This window comes from Myzus persicae, unplaced genomic scaffold (assembly GCF_001856785.1).
Source record: "Myzus persicae strain clone G006 unplaced genomic scaffold, MPER_G0061.0, whole genome shotgun sequence".
NCBI classification, from domain to species: domain Eukaryota; kingdom Metazoa; phylum Arthropoda; class Insecta; order Hemiptera; family Aphididae; genus Myzus; species Myzus persicae.
In genome coordinates this window covers 77,666-95,159 of record NW_019101191.1, presented here as the reverse complement: position 1 = coordinate 95,159, position 17,494 = coordinate 77,666, and the positions used below count along the sequence as shown (strand labels likewise).

Sequence of the window (17,494 nt, the reverse complement as noted above, 5' to 3'; positions counted from 1 at the left end):
AACCACGTCACCTATTTAAAAAAATTAAACTCACAGACTCGTTAATATTAAGGTTATAATACTTAACAAAAATATTTACCATATTGCTCACAATATATATTTTTTTAATATGTTTGCATACAAATGAATGACATAAAGTTTGTATAAAAATAGTACAACTCAAAGCTTTTATAACTGTCCACATTGGGAAATAACAATAGGTATTTTTGGCTTGTTATTGGGACCAGTAGGAACATTTTCAATTTTTCTCATTACCAACAACCCATCAATGACACGACCGAATACCACATGTTTTCCATCCAAAAAGTTGCAGTTTGCACAAGTTATAAAAAACTGACACCCGTTGGTATCAATACCACTGTTTGCCTATTGTACAGAATATAAAAAATTATTTATACATTTTGTAAACAATTATAACATTATTTACTTACCATGGATAAAAGTCCAGGTGCATCATGGTTAAGTTTAAAATTTTCATCTGAGAATGTATCTGCTCCATATATACTCATAACCCCAGTACCATCACCCTAGTAGAAAAATAATTAGGAATTGTTATACAGAATATTGATTCACTCAAATGAAGTATTTATTATTTAAAAATCTAAACCTACATTTACAAAATCACCACCTTGTATCATGAAATCTTTAATTATCCTGTGAAAACAACATCCTTTATAACCGAACGGTATTCCATCTTTTTTGTGTTCACCAGTACAAAATTGACGAAAATTTTCACTGGTTTTAGGCACAATGTCAGCATACAGTTCCATTATTAATCTACCGATTTCCTATAAAAAACATCAATTGATTTAACTGTGAAACTTTAAACTTAGTAAGTTCTTATAAAATTAAAAATGTATGGAAATCACACAGACTCAATGAATTCTTATTAATGTTGATAATTTATCTCAAGTTTTCAACAGATTTTAATGTCATAGTTAATAATTCATAATTGAGATGAGTTTTAAGAACAAAATATCAGACTTTAAAAGATAAAAATATAGTGATGTAATGTTAAGTTTCTGTTGTGATAATTTACCAACAATGCCAAATACCATACAATTTATAATTTAGCAAGTGCTAGTAGATCAAAATTTATGATAAAGAAATAAAAAAATAAGATAGATATTAAAAAAAAATATACAAATTTTAACATCAATATAAAATGAAATTAATTTTTCCAATGAATAGCTGAGTACTTCTACAAGCTAAAATTATAAAGATATTTATATACACTTACTGTTCTTCCAACAGATATATCAAAGAACACAACAGGATTCTGTGGGTTTCTTAATTGACTTTGAATTTGGTTCCATGTCGGCATAGTTAAGCTTTTTGAAAATGCAAAACTGTTTGTTGCACAGACGGGTAAATTACTAAGAAATTACAATGTAAACACAAGCTTTGGAAGCCAATGACCACCTACAGAATAAGCACTAATGGAATAGTTAGTAGCTTTTTGCATGCAATTTAAACTGTTCAAAGCTGTTGTTCGTGTGATTAATCATAATTCTTTCAAAATGAAACAAAATTTAATATTATTTAAACAAACCAGGGTAAGATCTTGGATACTGTTTGTTGTTTAAATATATGATAAACGCAAAGCAGAACCTACTTGTGAATTGCAGATTGTAGATACCATGGTTAATGGTTAAATATATTATGGTGGCCGGTGGGGACGCCAGGCGCACTCAAGTCACAAACATTAAACACGCACATGAACTCACATGCGCCCTCTGGTTGTGTCATTTGGATCATGGATGTCTAGGTGGTTCACCAAGTAGATTACTGCCATTTCTCCACTGATTTCAAACACTATTATACCCAGAGACACCTTTTGAATTTAAAATAGGTCTTTATGGGGGACAGAATGTTGTGCCCGTAGCAGGAATTAATATAATATACTATAATTAATATATCTTAATCCGTGGTCCATACTCCACAGACCTATTAAAGACCATTTTTTTCAGAAAAAATGTAATATCACAGAACTGAGAATAGATCATGGCTATGGAATAGATTAATTCTGTGATAATATTATACTGGTTGCCCACCGGTATCTACTATCTGATAAGGCAGCCATGACATTTTTATTAAAGCAATAAGTTTCCAAATGAACATTAAAGAGTTAAAGCTTTGTAGTTTGTGTTAAGTGTTTGGAATTGGAATGTGTACCATCCTCGGCACTAATTTTTTACCCCTTAATAATAGATTCGATTTAATGTTATATATTGTAATGTTTACATAGTACAGTTGTACTCACCATGCATTATGGCATATAATGTTAATTCATTATACCCTTAAATCATTATATTAATATCTATTTTTAAATTATTTAAAGATTCATATTCAATTTGAATTAAAAATTATTTTAGTGAATATTAATTTTATTTTACAAGTGTTAATAAAACATAAATTGTGTTAATTTATCTTGGTTTCAAAAATCTAGTGATTTCATTTTTATTGACATGGATAAGTCTAATTTTTCATTACCATTGATTATTTTGAATAATAAACAAATATTATTAAATTGTAAGTTGTATCTACTTATATTGTATTAATAATTATATTGTGATTCATTAATTAAATCATCCAACAAATATAGTTTTGTACAAAACTACATTTATAATTGACTACTATTGCCATTACAATTTATTCATCATAAAAAATTAAAACTACCCTAAAATTTGTACATCTCACAATTTTCTAAGTATTATTATACAGAAACAATATTATGCAAACTATGGATACCTAATCTTTACATATTCTTCTATACGCTATTTTTAGCATACAAATCTGAGCCATAGTTATTACTTATTATATAGAAAACTACTATAATATAATATTATTCTGTGTTTATATGTAGATTTTTATTTTAACAACAAGTTTAAGAATGTTAATAATAATTATTTTTAATTTTTAAGCATTAATGTGTTTGTGTATTTTGAACAGGTGCAGTAGTTCCAGAAAATTCAAATCAAAATAATGATAGTAACACTTTAAATATTGATTCCAATGTGAAATTACACTCTAACTATACACCAGAAAATAATATACCATACTTAAGAAAAAATCAAAAAAAAAAAGGAAGAATTCGTTTCAAATGTTTGCATTGTGAATACTTAACATTTCGAAAACAAAATTTAATTGTGCATCTTAGAGAAAAACACGAAGTACCTTTATGAATAATAATGTTATAATTAACACTTTATTAATTAAATTAACTATTTTTTGTAGACTAAAAATCAACTAGAAACTAAGGTCAATAGTGGTACATCAAATACAACTAGAACAATAGAAGTATTTTCTTGTACGTTGTGTAAAACTACTTTTAATACACTTGATAAATGTAAAGAACACATGACACAAGTAATTAAAAATAAAATTTGATTTTGTATTACATGCTTATTTAAACCTTACAATCATATATCTATACATATTTAAAAATTATATTTTTTTATATTAAATGTTTCATTTGACAATTATTTAAATAATTTCTAATTTTTGTTTCAAGTTTGCCATAGAATATGTTATTTAAAGAAGTAATTTTACTAATTTAAATTATGACTTATGAGTATCTATTTTTAAATTTTTTTCAGCATTTGATAAATACTTCAAAAAATAATCAAAATGAACAACAAAAACATGGTTGTAAAAGTATTCAATTGAGTAAAAAAAAATTTGAAGATATAGAGTATGTTTCAAAGTAAGTTAAAGGTTTTTTTTCATATTTTGCTTATCTGAATAAAATACAAATGGTAACTGTTTTAGGTGTGTGCATTGTAAACGTAAATTTCGTTCTGAAAATTCTAAAGTGCTTCATTCATTATGTCACCAAAATGATTGTAAAGATTACAAATGTAGTGAAAAAAATTGTGATTTTATTACACCAAGATGGAATGCTTGTCGTATACATTTATGGAAGGTTCATAAAATTGACATTGATATGTTTAGCTGTCAAGTATGTTAATTTACAAATAAGAATATTTTGAACAAATCTAATTTTAATATAATATTTAATTTTTATTTTGTTTTTCCCGATATTCTTGAAAAATACTGGGGATTTTAACTTTGGACTCCCCTCCCCGCCTAATGTATGATTCACTTTCCTGCCAGAAAAGACGCTGGAGTAGAAAATCAAATTTTTCTATCCTAAAATGTAATGACAGACAATCAAAAAAAAACATTGTAAAATCAATACATTCAAGGCTCCTCAAAATCTTATTATCGTAAACTGTGTTATGCTCGTGCACAATATAATAGTTAACATTTTTAGTCACGGTAATTGATGGCTCAGTAGTTTACTTTCATATTCCTCACACCAAATTCAAAACTAAATGCATACGATACCAAGTTATAGTGTTCTATATTTCTGTGAACAAACAGTTTATTATTTAATAGTCAAATAGTGCATTTTTAAAAATCAGCCATATCTCCCTCCCTCCCCCCCTTGACAAAATCATTTGACTGCCACTGATTATTCAGCGATTTATAGTGATTATCTCAGAATTGTTCCCATATAACTCTTGCCTCTTGGGAGTCATGAAAATTGATCTAATCTAACCTACTCATTTGATTTTTATTCCTATCTAGTCAATAGTATTGCATTTAAAAATTGCTTTTTTAATCATGTTGACTCTTTATTAATTTGTATTATATGAACAATGTATTAACTAATATTTTTTTTTTCGATAGGTTTGTAAAAAATATACAACTACAACATATCATAATTTAGTTAATCACGTATCAATGAAACACATTAAAACATTGTCTTGTGTAGACTGTGGTGCTGAATTTGAAGATTCGATTAAGCTACAAAATCATAGAGTATTTCATTCCAAAGCCAAGTCTGTAAATAAAGAAAGATGGTAATAGTATACTATTTTGGTTTTCAAGCTCTTAGATTCATAGGAGGGAGGGAGGGCTTGTGTGCCAAGGTACGCCCTAATATGTAAACTGAAAATAACTAGTTTATAATATACCTACATAAAATAATTAATACACATCAATTGAATTTTAGGTTTTTGTAAATAAAACTACATGTATTTAGTCTCTAGAATAAGTCTTTAAATAATAATTGCAGACTGCAGTACCTATGTATTTGTGCCAATCGTTATTTTAAAATTTAAAATTATTAACAATATCAGAATTTTTAGATTTCAGTTGTAAGTTGTAACTATTTCGAAAAAATATTGCTTTTTCTAGAAAAATATTTCAACTTAAGTATACAGTGGAATCCGCTTATTGTGGGCACCGGTTAATATGGGCATCCGCTTGTTGTGGGCAAACAGGGCTGGTCCCAATAAAAATGTTTAATAACAATGTTAATTCGGTTTTTATGGGCAACCGCTTAATGTGGGCAAACAGGGCTGGTCCCAACGTGCCCACATTAAGTGGAATCCACTGTATTTCATATAATTACGAGAATTATGATAATAATTTTAAAAATGCATCAAGTGGGTGAATTTGTTTATAGCATCCTCTCTTTATTACAAAAAAGCCAAGGCACACTTAAATGTGGAACTCTAGGTTCGCCTATACTTAGATTTATAGTTTGATTTAGAAAATATTCTCATAGGTATATGGAAAAGACATGTGTAATTTGTAATATGGTATTGGCTAATTCAAAAAGTTTAAAACTTCATACAAAAAATGTTCATCTGAAGTTAAAGCCATATGTATGTCAAGTGTGCAATCATGGTTCAGCAACTAAATACATGATGCAAGTACACATGAGGCAGCATACGGGTGAAAAACCATTTAATTGTGATGCTCCGGATTGTAATTTTAAAACTGGTAATAAATAAAATGATCTCATCATGAAACAAAAAATCTCTTATTTTTTTTAATGTTTAGGGGATCACAACTCACTCAGACGTCATAAACTACGTCACTCAAATGTAAGGCCATACAAATGTTCTCATTGTGAATATGACTGTATCCAAGTGACTGCTCTCAAAAGTCATATAACGAATAATCATCGAGATAAAATGGACAGTTCATACTACTCATGTAATCGGTGCACATTTGGAACTGTGAGCTTAAAAAGATACAATGACCATGTATCTGGTCATGAAACACAAGTTCAAAATGGTAAACTATTCACAACATTGTATTGTCTTCATATTTTAACTATGTTCTGATACTTGTCAGGTCTAGAACCTAGTCTTGTAAAATGTCAAGAGTCAAAAGCTGAAATGACTGACGATGATGATACTGCACAAGGATATGTTGATGACACAGGCGGAATAACCATTTCTGAAAGTGTGGGTTGTACTGTATTAAATTTAGATGATAATGCAATTATGCTTACATAACATATTTTATAATAAAATAAGTTATAATACAAATTCCAAACATTTTTTTTTTAAAATGAATTTCCTCTTGAACATTTAGGATCATACTACTCAGTATCAGTTGAATTTTAACTCATGTTCAATTAACTGATCATTTAAAAATAAGTTAATTGTTTAGAGTTAATATGAAAATGTCCATACTTATAAATTCAATGTAGTTGTAATCAAGGCCATAGCCAGAAAAATATTTAGGGGAAATTTAATTTATCTACATAAATTTATCTTTATAAAAAAATAATTAAGTCCTATTTCAAAAAAAAAAAATTCAGGGGGAGGTCAAACCCTAACCACCTTTGGCTACGGCATTGGTTGTAATATATAATTCCCCAAAACTCTATCCTTACTGAAAACTAACTATGTCTTAATCAAATTTTTATCTTCCAAAATTGATAGCTTGAGTGCAAACACTGTATCATAAATAAATAAAGCTATAGTTTCTTTTTAATGAAAAACATCAACTTCCAAATGCTGTATTTACTTCTGTTTGTCAATTGACTACATTATTTAACAAATCAGTATATTTTGTTAGAATTGTAAAAAATTGATTAAACTATAGTTGATATAAAACATACAAATAATTAAAAAATCTAAAAAATGTAATTAAATTAAAGATTAACAAACAATACTTAAGTTATTATTTTATACATCAATAAAAAAAAATCTTAACCAATAATAATAAAAAAAAAACAATCCAACTAACTTATTTACCATTTTATGGTATAACAAATTTGTACTACCATAAATTATATAATAATTACCTATAATATAATATATGTTAGTCGTGTTGTGATTAATAAGGATGCCAAAAATAAAAGCTTGATTGTTATATTAAATTAATTAATAAATGTTGAATTTGACTCATTTATAGTAGACAAGTTATAAGTGCAATGACTACATGTAATCAAAATAATGATACGATAAAAGACAATTTTTAACACCAGTCAATATTAATAATAAAATTAACTCATAATAATATGTACATACAAATAAAATAATTATCAATGTTTTATAATATTAAAAAAAAAACATTAACTAGAAATTATTTGTGATTCTTAAACCCCAAATAAAAATTGACACTGTTATTTTGATAAAAACAAATTTGACACATAGACACACTAACATACACACATATACACAATAGCATTTACATTTTTAACGAAATAAAAACGAATTATCACAGACAAGTTACCATATTTCAAGTGTAGGAATGTGTGTGCATGTTATGGTGCCACAGCACCCTGTTACTTTGAAATTAATTTAAGTTTATTATTACATAGTATTAATTTAAAAAATACATATACATTAAAATGTTTACTTTAATAAACATAACATTCCACTACCAATAATAATTAAGTTCAACATAACTAAATAATAAATTTGCATTCTACATTAAAATTAATAAATATGTAATTGTTGTTGAGCTTAAAGTTTAGGGTCAATAAATGCAAATATAACAAATATTAATATTGATTTTAATAGTCAGTGGATTAATTATTAGTTTTATTCAAATAGCATGAAAATTATTGATAAATTGAATTTTATCCGTTTAATTTAAAGCATATTATCAGTTATGCATACAAACCAAGCCGATGGATTTTGGCTGATAGGAAGTTATGTAAAATGAACACTAATGGTTTTGGACTACACTCCAAGTCTAATTCCTAAAATAAAAAAATTTAAATTAATTTGGTTAGGTACAAAAAACCTGGATTAATAAATAAATAATTAGACTCAGTAGATTTATTTTATCATCTAAAATATTATCTTATACTTTATCATCTGAAATATTAACTTAAATAGATAGCTACACAATTCAGTTCTTATGACTATATTCTTCATTCATTGAGGTCTTGTATTGGGAACTATTTGTGTTATATAACTAAGAATAATTCTTTAAAGAATAGTGACTAAATCACATTGTAACAATGTTTTTAAATTAAAGAAAAGTATAACTAAGACAAAAACTCTTATCAAAGTGCTTAGTTGGCTGTGCACTGCCAAATAGGTTTTGGCCAAAAATGCATGTCGCTGATAAGCCAATCAACAATAGACCTCATACATAACATTGTTATGAACTTATAAGAAATAACTAACTGTAATTAAAGTTAATAAACATACATTATTGTTGTTCTGTTAACAGTTCTAGTATTAATTATTTCAAAACTAAACATAACACCTTAAAATAAATAAATATAATCTATTTTATCATTAATTAATACTTACTATATCTACACTATCCCCGAAGTCCAGCCACAGTAATCGGTTATTATCATCAGAAGACATTTTTAATTTATCAAAAGGATAACTCCATAACTTTTTTGGTTCACGGCCTACAGACCCAGTTTTTGATTCAATGAGTGTAAATCCATTCTCGTAGTGAATTGATAGTTGTGCTGGCTTCCCATGCCATAAACAACCTGTTTAGAATAATATATACATGAATAGTAGTATAAACATTACACTTTTTAACTGTAATGTGAATTAATGATCTAATTTTTTTTTCTATGCCAACAAAAAATATTGAATATATTTTGTACTTACGACGATTTACTTCTCTTCTGATAGCAACAGAATTATGGCAACCTTGAATTACAGCTCTTGCCCAACTGGCAAGATCTCTTTGAGTATCAACTTTAAACCGATGAGTTATGATACCTTCTTCTGTTCCACATCTTAAGCTAAATGTGATTAAATCTGAGTTACGAGATGAGTTCATCAGCCTTGTAGATAAAAGTGAACAAACAAAGAGTGGAGCAGACCAGGCATCTGGACTCCAGGGGGCAACTTCATACAATCGTAATTCTTTACTAGTGACCACACCAAATACTGATTGCCATTTGTCATTTACTGTAAATTCCTCTTCAGAACTTATGCTACGCATACTATTCTAAAAAACAATTGTTTAAATAAAATTAAAATAATTTAATAAATATTGAACAAAATATTAAATTTAACTAGTTTGAATAGGACTTAGATTTCCAAAAATCGAGATTAGAATACATGCATGATTTAAGCTTAAAAATAGGGTGAGCATGATTAAAAAATCATCCTGTATAATTGTTGGTCATAGACTAATGTGTGACATTAACATAAATTTGTAAATCGTGTTATTTATACCTCGATTACTTAATGATGTTGTAGCACAATAATATGGGTATTTATATATTATATTTTTATTTTTATTCATAATAATAATAGAAATAAATTAATAATTGACCTACAAACTTTAAAAAATACCCTTTAACGTCAAAAACCCTTGAAAAATTCAAAATATGCAGATAAGATTACTGCACTTCACAAAAATTTGATATCATTTTACACATGCCCAAACCAAATAAACCTAAACACTTATCTACGTCTTACCGACTTGTAAGTTTACTTCCCATTCTATGCACAATTTTGGAAAACGTACTCCTAAAAAGACTATGCTTCATTCTCCAAAATAAGCACAGTTACCGGGAATATGCCGGTAATAAATAAATAGGTTTTACTCTTGATGGACTGTACTATGGCTTATAGTAATGATTGATATGAGATTTATAGGTATTATAGATATGCAAAATATTTATTTGTAACAATATTACATTTACCATATTATTGCGAAGTATACGCAGCGTATAAAGCAGACTGGACACTATGACGACTAACACCGTATAACACACAGGGTCCACGATTCGACAAACAGTCGATATATTATCGAATATATAATATATAGAATACGGCGCAATAGGTAACACATATAATACCGAACAATTAGTTTGATTTTAAAAATAGGAATTCAACAATCCACCAACTTAATCAATTTAAAGACACCAAAGGTTCCCCAAAGCAACTTTCTTTTTCTTGACCTTTATAATATTTTTACTGCTGATATCCCTCAATCTACTGATATCCTTCTTGCTATACATGGTGATGATACCACTGTTTTCATCAGTAGTGCAAATCCCAATTTAGTCACCAATTTACTTGAGGACCAAGCAAATAAAATTGACACTTGGGCTAAATAATGGAGAATCAAAATGAATATTTAAAAAACAACACAAGTTACCTTTGATTTACAAATCATCCCTCCTCCCCAACTTAATATAAACTACATCCCAATCACTGTCAGAATTGAGATAAAATAACTTCAGATAAATGACAAACTTGGGGTACTCATCTGAAGGAAAAAGAAAATCTGCTAATAGATTACACCTCTTCAGTTCCCTGCTCAATTCCAAGATACCACATTAAAACGGTATAATAATACACAAATTAATTATGATATCGATTTGGCTATCCGCTATCTGAGGTACTGACGTCCCTACAAACATTAGGTCTATTCAGGCATTTCAATCCGTTGCACTAATGCACGCACTATGGTTTGTTTCAAACCTCGTACTACAACTATAACAAGTTATATAGTTACTCAAATAATGACATAAAATACAAACGTTTTCACCAAAATTTAAATAAGCATAGTAATTCACTCATTTCCTAAATTACTCTTCTAAAATACAAACCCGACATACAGACTGAAGTGTAATTGGTATAAATATATATTAACATAATTCAGGTGTTCACAATGAGTGATTTTCTATCATGCTTTTCATTGTAAACTTTCATATTTGTTTATTGTAATATTTTTTTAGATCGTTTTAAATAAAAATAAAAAGATTTAAATTGGAACTACAACTAGCATTTAATTATTTCAATATAACTAGAAAAATAATAAAAATAAAATAAACCAACCTCATTTCTATTTACCCTAAATAACCATCCAATATGATGAAGTTGACCAAGCACAGGCATTATGTTTGCTAATATTTTGTTCGCATCGTGCAATGCTTTTAAAGATAGAACATTTAAAGCACCATGAAGAGTATTAAACCAACAAGTAGCTTCACTTGCTTCTTGAGTTCTTAATATACAACAATGTACACCGTCTGGTGAATGTAGTTCAATGGTTTTATTTTCTAAAATGTACGTAAGACTATAATTTTTTATTGATAAATAGACATAATTATATTAGAATAAATACCAGGATCAGGGTGCTTATAATTTCTTGTTAAACAACAAAGTTGCAACGGTAAATAACGAGCATCAGGCTTTTGTGGAGAGCGATGAATTGGTGAATTTGTTGATAAAAATCCTCGCTGTAATTCCCATCCAACTTCTGATATGATGGTGGCTTTTCTAAAATATGGAGTTACTTCTCGCAAATATTTAACTAAAATAAAAATGAATAATTCTAAGATTTATGCCTATTAATTTTTTTAAATATTTCAAATAAAAAACTACAAGTTAAGAAATCATCATTTATGTTGTTTACACTTATTACATACAAATAATAAGTACCTTACTCTTAAATTGCACAAATTATTTTGGTTGGTAAAATATCATTTATACCTACATCCAACAATATATTATACTATCATCAAATTAAAACTAACCTTCTAGTTCAACAATTTTTCCAGCTTGTTTAAGTGCTTTAACTGCTTCATCATGAGTTGCTTCCCTTAAATCTTGTTTATTAACGGATAATATAGCATCACCTACATAAAGCTGCTCAGTTTGATCGGCAGCCATTCCTTTAAATATTTTAGATATAAGGATCGGCATTTTATTTTCACGCCCACCTTTAATGGAAATTCCCAAGCCATTGCTATCCGTCTTTACTACACGTATGAGACGTTTCTGATTAGCTACAGAATCTGGTACATCAACACAATCAATATGACTTCCCGATGAATCTGTAATACAAAGAAGTAAGTACATCTTACTGAATAAAAATTGTTAATATTAGAATAAAATTTTGATTTTTACCTAAGGTATTGTTATTTAAAGATCCATTAACGGGTGTACAGTTTTCATAGGTTTCATCCAAACTAATGCATATAAAATCATCTTCCAACGTCACGTATACTTTATACCACTGGCCACGCACATACGTTTCCAGAGCGCTGGAACGACCATAACCAATTGTACTCATGCTGACTAATCTGACTTTTTGATCGAAAAATATTCTGTCCTCATATTAAAAACAAACATCTCCACGGAACAACAAGTATAAAGGATAACATTTTAAGTTTACGTTTGATTTTATTTGCACGGCTGAACAATAAGATATTAATATAATTAGTTATACATAATGGATATTCTCGTGAATTTATGAGCAAAAGTCGGATTCATAATGTGTAATCAAAGCAATATTTCACGCATTGTACCTTTTTTGAAACTGTTCACTGTTGAAAACTTTCACAACAATAATTAGCCTTAATAAATTATGTATAAGGTGGGTTACATTCAGTAATCAGTAGCACAAACCGCGCTAACCGCTATCTACACGTCAACTGAGTTCTGAAATCTGAAACATTTCTTTCGAAGATCGAAATGGTATATTGTTATCCTTATCGGCCTTATCATTAGCATCGTTAGGACAGGACAGCTGGTAGCGTTAAGGCTAAAAGTAGATTAGAATTAGAATTTTCAATTTATGGATGTAGCTGTTGCCCCACCCTTGCTTTTTTTTGGGCCAATTATCATAATCATTGTGTAATATAAAATATCACAAATTCGTTTTCTTCAAATTTTTTATTGTACAAATTATAATTTTATGATAAAGCTGCTGGATGCAGCTGCTAACAGATATAATAATTAGGTAATATTAAATAACTGGAACCAACTGTTATTAACAAATTAATAAAAAAACTAACTTTTTTATCAATATTTTTGGTTGTTTGTAACTGGTGATCTACCTGGTAGTTTGTTTTGAAAATTATACTTGGCAACCTTCTAGCGATTGATAATTATATTTAATGTTTTTAAACTTAACCACTTAAGTTCTCAAAATATTAAAATAATTAAGTGGTTTTTGCTTAAACATCTAGATTTCATATTTATTTTGTAGAAGCTTGAAACATTTAATTTTATAACTTATAAGTATACAAAAATTATCAAATGAATGGTGATATTTGATTTATAAAATATGCATTTTAGATTCTGAGCTGAGCGATGAAGCACTGATTTTACAATGAAGTGTGTTTTTTTAATTTTTTTTTTTGTGTCTGTTATCACGGTTTGGGCTAGTAAAAGTGCTTCGATTTTTTTCAACAGCAACTTTGCTTGTAGGAAAGTGAATCTAGTTGGTGCATTTGGGAGTTCAAAATTTAAGATTCTCAATAGTTTTAAAAAGCGACAGAAAAAACAAACAAAAAATTAAGAAAAAACGGGAATTTTTAAGCAAAACCAGTTTCCAAAAAAAAAATCGATTTTGGTTTTTAGTATAACTCAAAAAAATGATAGTAAATACATGACATTTTCACTGAATCATTGTGTTAACATTTCCTATACACTATACAATTTCCAAAATATTTTGACTTATGTTGAACTATTTATAGACATATGAAAAACTTTGAGTAAGATAAAAATAAATACCTAAGTTACATTAGAGCTATTTTAGAGTTAAATCAAATAATAACGAAATTAACTATAAAATTAGATTTTTAGGAAGTACCTAAAAAAAAGTCAAAAACAAAATAAAGATTTTCAATTTTGAACATATACATAGGTAAAAGTAACATAAGTCATTAATCATTTAACCAACACTTCGAATCACTGTGGTCTTTGTGTTTACCTAGTAAACTAGACAAACTGCAGTCGTAGCAACTACTATCTAGTTTCCATTAATAGCACCGATTAAATAAAACCAAATGGTATCAACAGAATATTTCATTTATTCTGTGATGGTATTTAATCTGTGTTAATAGGTACCAACCTATTACATTTTCATTCATTGCAAGGATGGACAAGAAAATTGCCGAGGCCATAGACTGTAGAATATGAAATTAATGACATAGCTGCTAATTGCTGTATGATTGATGGCCTTACATTGATGAATACTAAATAGCTATTATTCTTGCAACAGGCAGTCAAAAACAAGCGGGTAAGTGGATGTCGTTCTGGTGTAAATTAAGTGTCTAGAAGGTCACCGTGATGGATGGTATTAAATTTGAATTCAATGATTTAATATCATTGTATACGAAAAACAATTCTGAGCGGAGACCGTATGTCAGTCTAGAATATTTTTTATTGTTATTGCTTAATAATTATTAATACAGTACCCGGTGAGTTGAATTAATATTATTCATAATATTATTCTTAAATTATCAGTTATATAAGGAAAAATATTTTACATACTTACTTATGTAAACTTGGGCTGTCTTGGAAATGAATTACAACAAAATTACTTTTGGTATTCTTTGTGTTAATATGTAACTGTGCCTTTTACCTAAATTTGAACTTAAATTAACTATAAAAAAAGGTATGTATAAGTTTATTTTTTAGATATTTTGCTTACAGAATTAACTATTTACTTAGAACGTCGTTTTAAAATTTCAAATCCTAGCTATAAAAGCTGAACATTTAATACATTTTTAACTAGAAAATAAATTTCAATTTGAAAATGTTGTCGAAATTTGAATTTTAAATGATTACAAAACAACAACATACTTTTGTATTTTTAATATTTTTCATCAAATATTGTTACAATATATCAGAAGCGTTTCAGCCCCAATAAAATTGTATTGACATTTACAGAAAAAAAAAAATAATAAATGAAAATTGAAAATGTCCAAAAACAGCTAAAACTAATCAAAACATTTTGAAAATGTTATTAAGTATATGAATTGATAAGATAAACACATGGTGTAAATTTCAAGTATCTACCATTCTTCGTTATTTCAATTACAATAAAATAAGAAAATCGCTACACAAGAAATCTAGTGAATATCCAATGTTGCAAAAATTTAAGCTTCAAACGCTCATACAAATTTAATTTAGAGAATTCTTTTTTGATCAAAGTAGACGAACTTATAGGGTGTTACATTTTCAAATCTGCGATATGAAATGAAAAATTTAATATCAATCAAATAAAAAAAATTATTGAAAATTTAGATAGAATTCAAAAGCGGGCAAAAGCTTTTGACGAATTAAAAAAAAAAAAAATATGAAAAAATGTGCATTAAACCAAACATTAAAGACTACAGTCTACAATATCAGTATTCCTAAACTCCTATTATATTTACAAATATTATATCATGAGAAAATGAATATTATAAAGAAAAAGCTGGTTGATAAAATTGAAAAAATGTGAATAAAAATTTGGACTAGGGTGAAATTAAAGAAAAAAAATTTTGGAGGGGGGCATGGGCGCCCGCGGGCAAATGCATTTTGAGAACCAAATAAAAAAATTTATAAAAAAATTAGATATAATACAATTTTAAAAATAAAAATAGGTATGGGTGCATGGGCGCCTGTGGTTTAACAAGTTTAAGAATTCAAAAAAAAAAATTATTAAAAAATTATATTGAATTCAATTTTAAAAATAAAAATGGGAAGGGGGACATGGGCGCCCGCAGGCAAAAGCGATTGGAGAATTAAAATTAAAATAAAATATGAAAAAATGTGCATTAAAACATTAAAGAGTAAAGACTGCAGTCTACAATATATTATAGAAAACAATTTTGGAGGGCGGCATGGGCGCCCGCAGGCAAATGCGTTTAAGGAATCAAATAAAAAAAAATTATGAAAAAATTTGATGGAATTCAATTTTAAAAATAAAAATGGGAAGGAGGGCATGGGCGCCAGCGGGCAAAAGCGTTTGGAAAGTTAAAAAAAAAAGAAAAATGTGAAAAAATGTGCATTAAAACAAACATTTAAGACTGCAGTCTACAGTATCAGTATTCCTAAGCTCCTATTATATTTACAATTATTATATCATGAGAAAATGAATATTTTAAGGAACCAGCTGGTTGTTAAAATTGAAAAAATGTGAATAAAATATTGAACTAGTGTTAAATAATAAAAAAAATATTTTGGAGGGGGCATTGGCGCCCGCGGGCAAATGCATTTTGAGAACCAAATAAAAAAATTATAAAAAAATTAGAAAGAATTCAATTCTAAAAATAAAAATTGGAAAGGGGGGCATGGGCGCCCGCGGGCAATAGCGTTTGGAGAATTGAAAAAAAAAGAAAATATGAAAAAATGTACATTTAACCAAACATTAAAGACTGCAGTCTACAATATATTATAGAAAAAAAATTTTGGAGGGCGGCATGGGCGCCCGCAGGCAAAAGAGTTTAAGGAATCAAATAAAAAAAATTAGATATAATACAATTTTAAAAATAAAAATAGGTATGGGTGCATGGGCGCCCGCGGTTAAACAAGTTTAAGGATTCAAAAAAAAAATTATTAAAAAATTATATTGAATTTAATTTTAAAAATAAAAATTGTGAGGGGGGCATTGGCGCCTGCGGGCAAATGCATTTTGAGAACCAAAGCTTTTTTTTTACTTAAATAATTTAATGTTGAATTAAAATTATATTGTGTTTCAATCTGTAACTAGCATACATTTTGAAATAGTATACAAAAAATTCAAATATAATAATATTTATATTTTTGTTTTGTTCTTAGTAAATGTGTTGGAAAAAATAGATTAAGTGCTAAGTGGAAAGAAGTGAGAAGAAAATATTATGCGAATTCTAAGACAATATAATTTTAATTCACCAAACCATATTTTAAATTAAAACTAATGAATAAATAAATACTGAAAACCTTACAATAACTCCTCATACCGTCAACTCTCATTATTTTTTAATTATTATTTTATGAAATTTTTTTATACATGAGAATTTTGAAATCAGTTTTTATAATTGTTGGTGATAGACAAATCAATAATTAGTGTTGACTGTATTTAAGTTATTATTAATTATAAGCACTGGTACAACGCTAGACGACTGGCTTTAAAACTGTGGATACTAATTATGATACTTAATTATGTTCTATTTTCTTTTGGTAATATTTAAATATTTTCTTTTATTGTTATGCTTATACAATATCGAATACCTTGGTAGTTAGTAGGAAAAGATCATTGCTATGCATTCGATCCGGGATGATAGTATACTACCGCTAGCCTACTATTATCACCACAGCTTCAACTATCCATAGCCCTTAGGCGTACTAACCTTTTCATGACTTATTTAACCCTCTGTTTTAACACCATAGTCGCGCGAGTTGTGCAGTGTGGGGGGTGCTAGTTTAATCTCCCCCGTTTGGCGCGCGACTAACAGAGGGTTAAGTGGGACCCTTAGAATAAAAAG

General features: G+C 28.1%; 3 protein-coding genes across 3 annotated transcripts; 1 reads left to right on the top strand and 2 right to left on the bottom strand.

The window, feature by feature from the left end:
- Positions 1 to 37: 37 nt before the first annotated feature.
- Positions 38 to 1,664, bottom strand: LOC111028154 (peptidyl-prolyl cis-trans isomerase H). Its single transcript, XM_022306699.1, has 4 exons — positions 1,241 to 1,664; positions 612 to 788; positions 432 to 527; positions 38 to 366 (listed from the first exon to the last, which is right to left on the bottom strand). The coding sequence occupies exons 1-4, from the start codon at positions 1,322 to 1,324 to the stop codon at positions 169 to 171; spliced, it is 555 nt and encodes a 184-aa protein (XP_022162391.1). The 5' UTR covers positions 1,325 to 1,664; the 3' UTR covers positions 38 to 168.
- Positions 1,665 to 2,061: 397 nt separating this feature from the next.
- On the top strand, positions 2,062 to 6,317 carry LOC111028152 (zinc finger protein 64 homolog, isoforms 3 and 4-like). The gene is made up of 9 exons (XM_022306697.1): positions 2,062 to 2,532; positions 2,953 to 3,173; positions 3,238 to 3,369; positions 3,600 to 3,706; positions 3,772 to 3,961; positions 4,696 to 4,868; positions 5,579 to 5,796; positions 5,857 to 6,093; positions 6,154 to 6,317. The coding sequence occupies exons 1-9, from the start codon at positions 2,469 to 2,471 to the stop codon at positions 6,315 to 6,317; spliced, it is 1,506 nt and encodes a 501-aa protein (XP_022162389.1). The 5' UTR covers positions 2,062 to 2,468.
- Positions 6,318 to 7,879: 1,562 nt separating this feature from the next.
- On the bottom strand, positions 7,880 to 12,697 carry LOC111028151 (beta-1-syntrophin). The gene is made up of 7 exons (XM_022306696.1): positions 12,162 to 12,697; positions 11,789 to 12,088; positions 11,377 to 11,565; positions 11,088 to 11,311; positions 8,898 to 9,243; positions 8,580 to 8,773; positions 7,880 to 8,017 (listed from the first exon to the last, which is right to left on the bottom strand). The coding sequence occupies exons 1-7, from the start codon at positions 12,325 to 12,327 to the stop codon at positions 7,925 to 7,927; spliced, it is 1,512 nt and encodes a 503-aa protein (XP_022162388.1). The 5' UTR covers positions 12,328 to 12,697; the 3' UTR covers positions 7,880 to 7,924.
- Between the last annotated feature and the right edge of the window lie 4,797 nt (positions 12,698 to 17,494).

Coding starts and splice junctions, on each gene's coding strand:
- LOC111028154 (XM_022306699.1), bottom strand. CDS start 1,324: ATGCCGACATGGAACCAAATTCAAAGTCAATTAAGAAACCCACAGAAT. Junction 789..1,240: donor ATATATCTGTTGGAAGAACA/GTAAGTGTATAT, acceptor TGTTTTTTATAG/GAAATCGGTAGATTAATAAT. Junction 367..431: donor CACCTGGACTTTTATCCATG/GTAAGTAAATAA, acceptor TCTGTACAATAG/GCAAACAGTGGTATTGATAC.
- LOC111028152 (XM_022306697.1), top strand. CDS start 2,469: ATGGATAAGTCTAATTTTTCATTACCATTGATTATTTTGAATAATAAA. Junction 3,174..3,237: donor ATCTTAGAGAAAAACACGAA/GTACCTTTATGA, acceptor TATTTTTTGTAG/ACTAAAAATCAACTAGAAAC. Junction 4,869..5,578: donor TCTGTAAATAAAGAAAGATG/GTAATAGTATAC, acceptor ATATTCTCATAG/GTATATGGAAAAGACATGTG.
- LOC111028151 (XM_022306696.1), bottom strand. CDS start 12,327: ATGAGTACAATTGGTTATGGTCGTTCCAGCGCTCTGGAAACGTATGTG. Junction 11,566..11,788: donor AAAAATTGTTGAACTAGAAG/GTTAGTTTTAAT, acceptor TTTTTATTTTAG/TTAAATATTTGCGAGAAGTA. Junction 8,018..8,579: donor TCGGGGATAGTGTAGATATA/GTAAGTATTAAT, acceptor TTTTTATTTTAG/GAATTAGACTTGGAGTGTAG.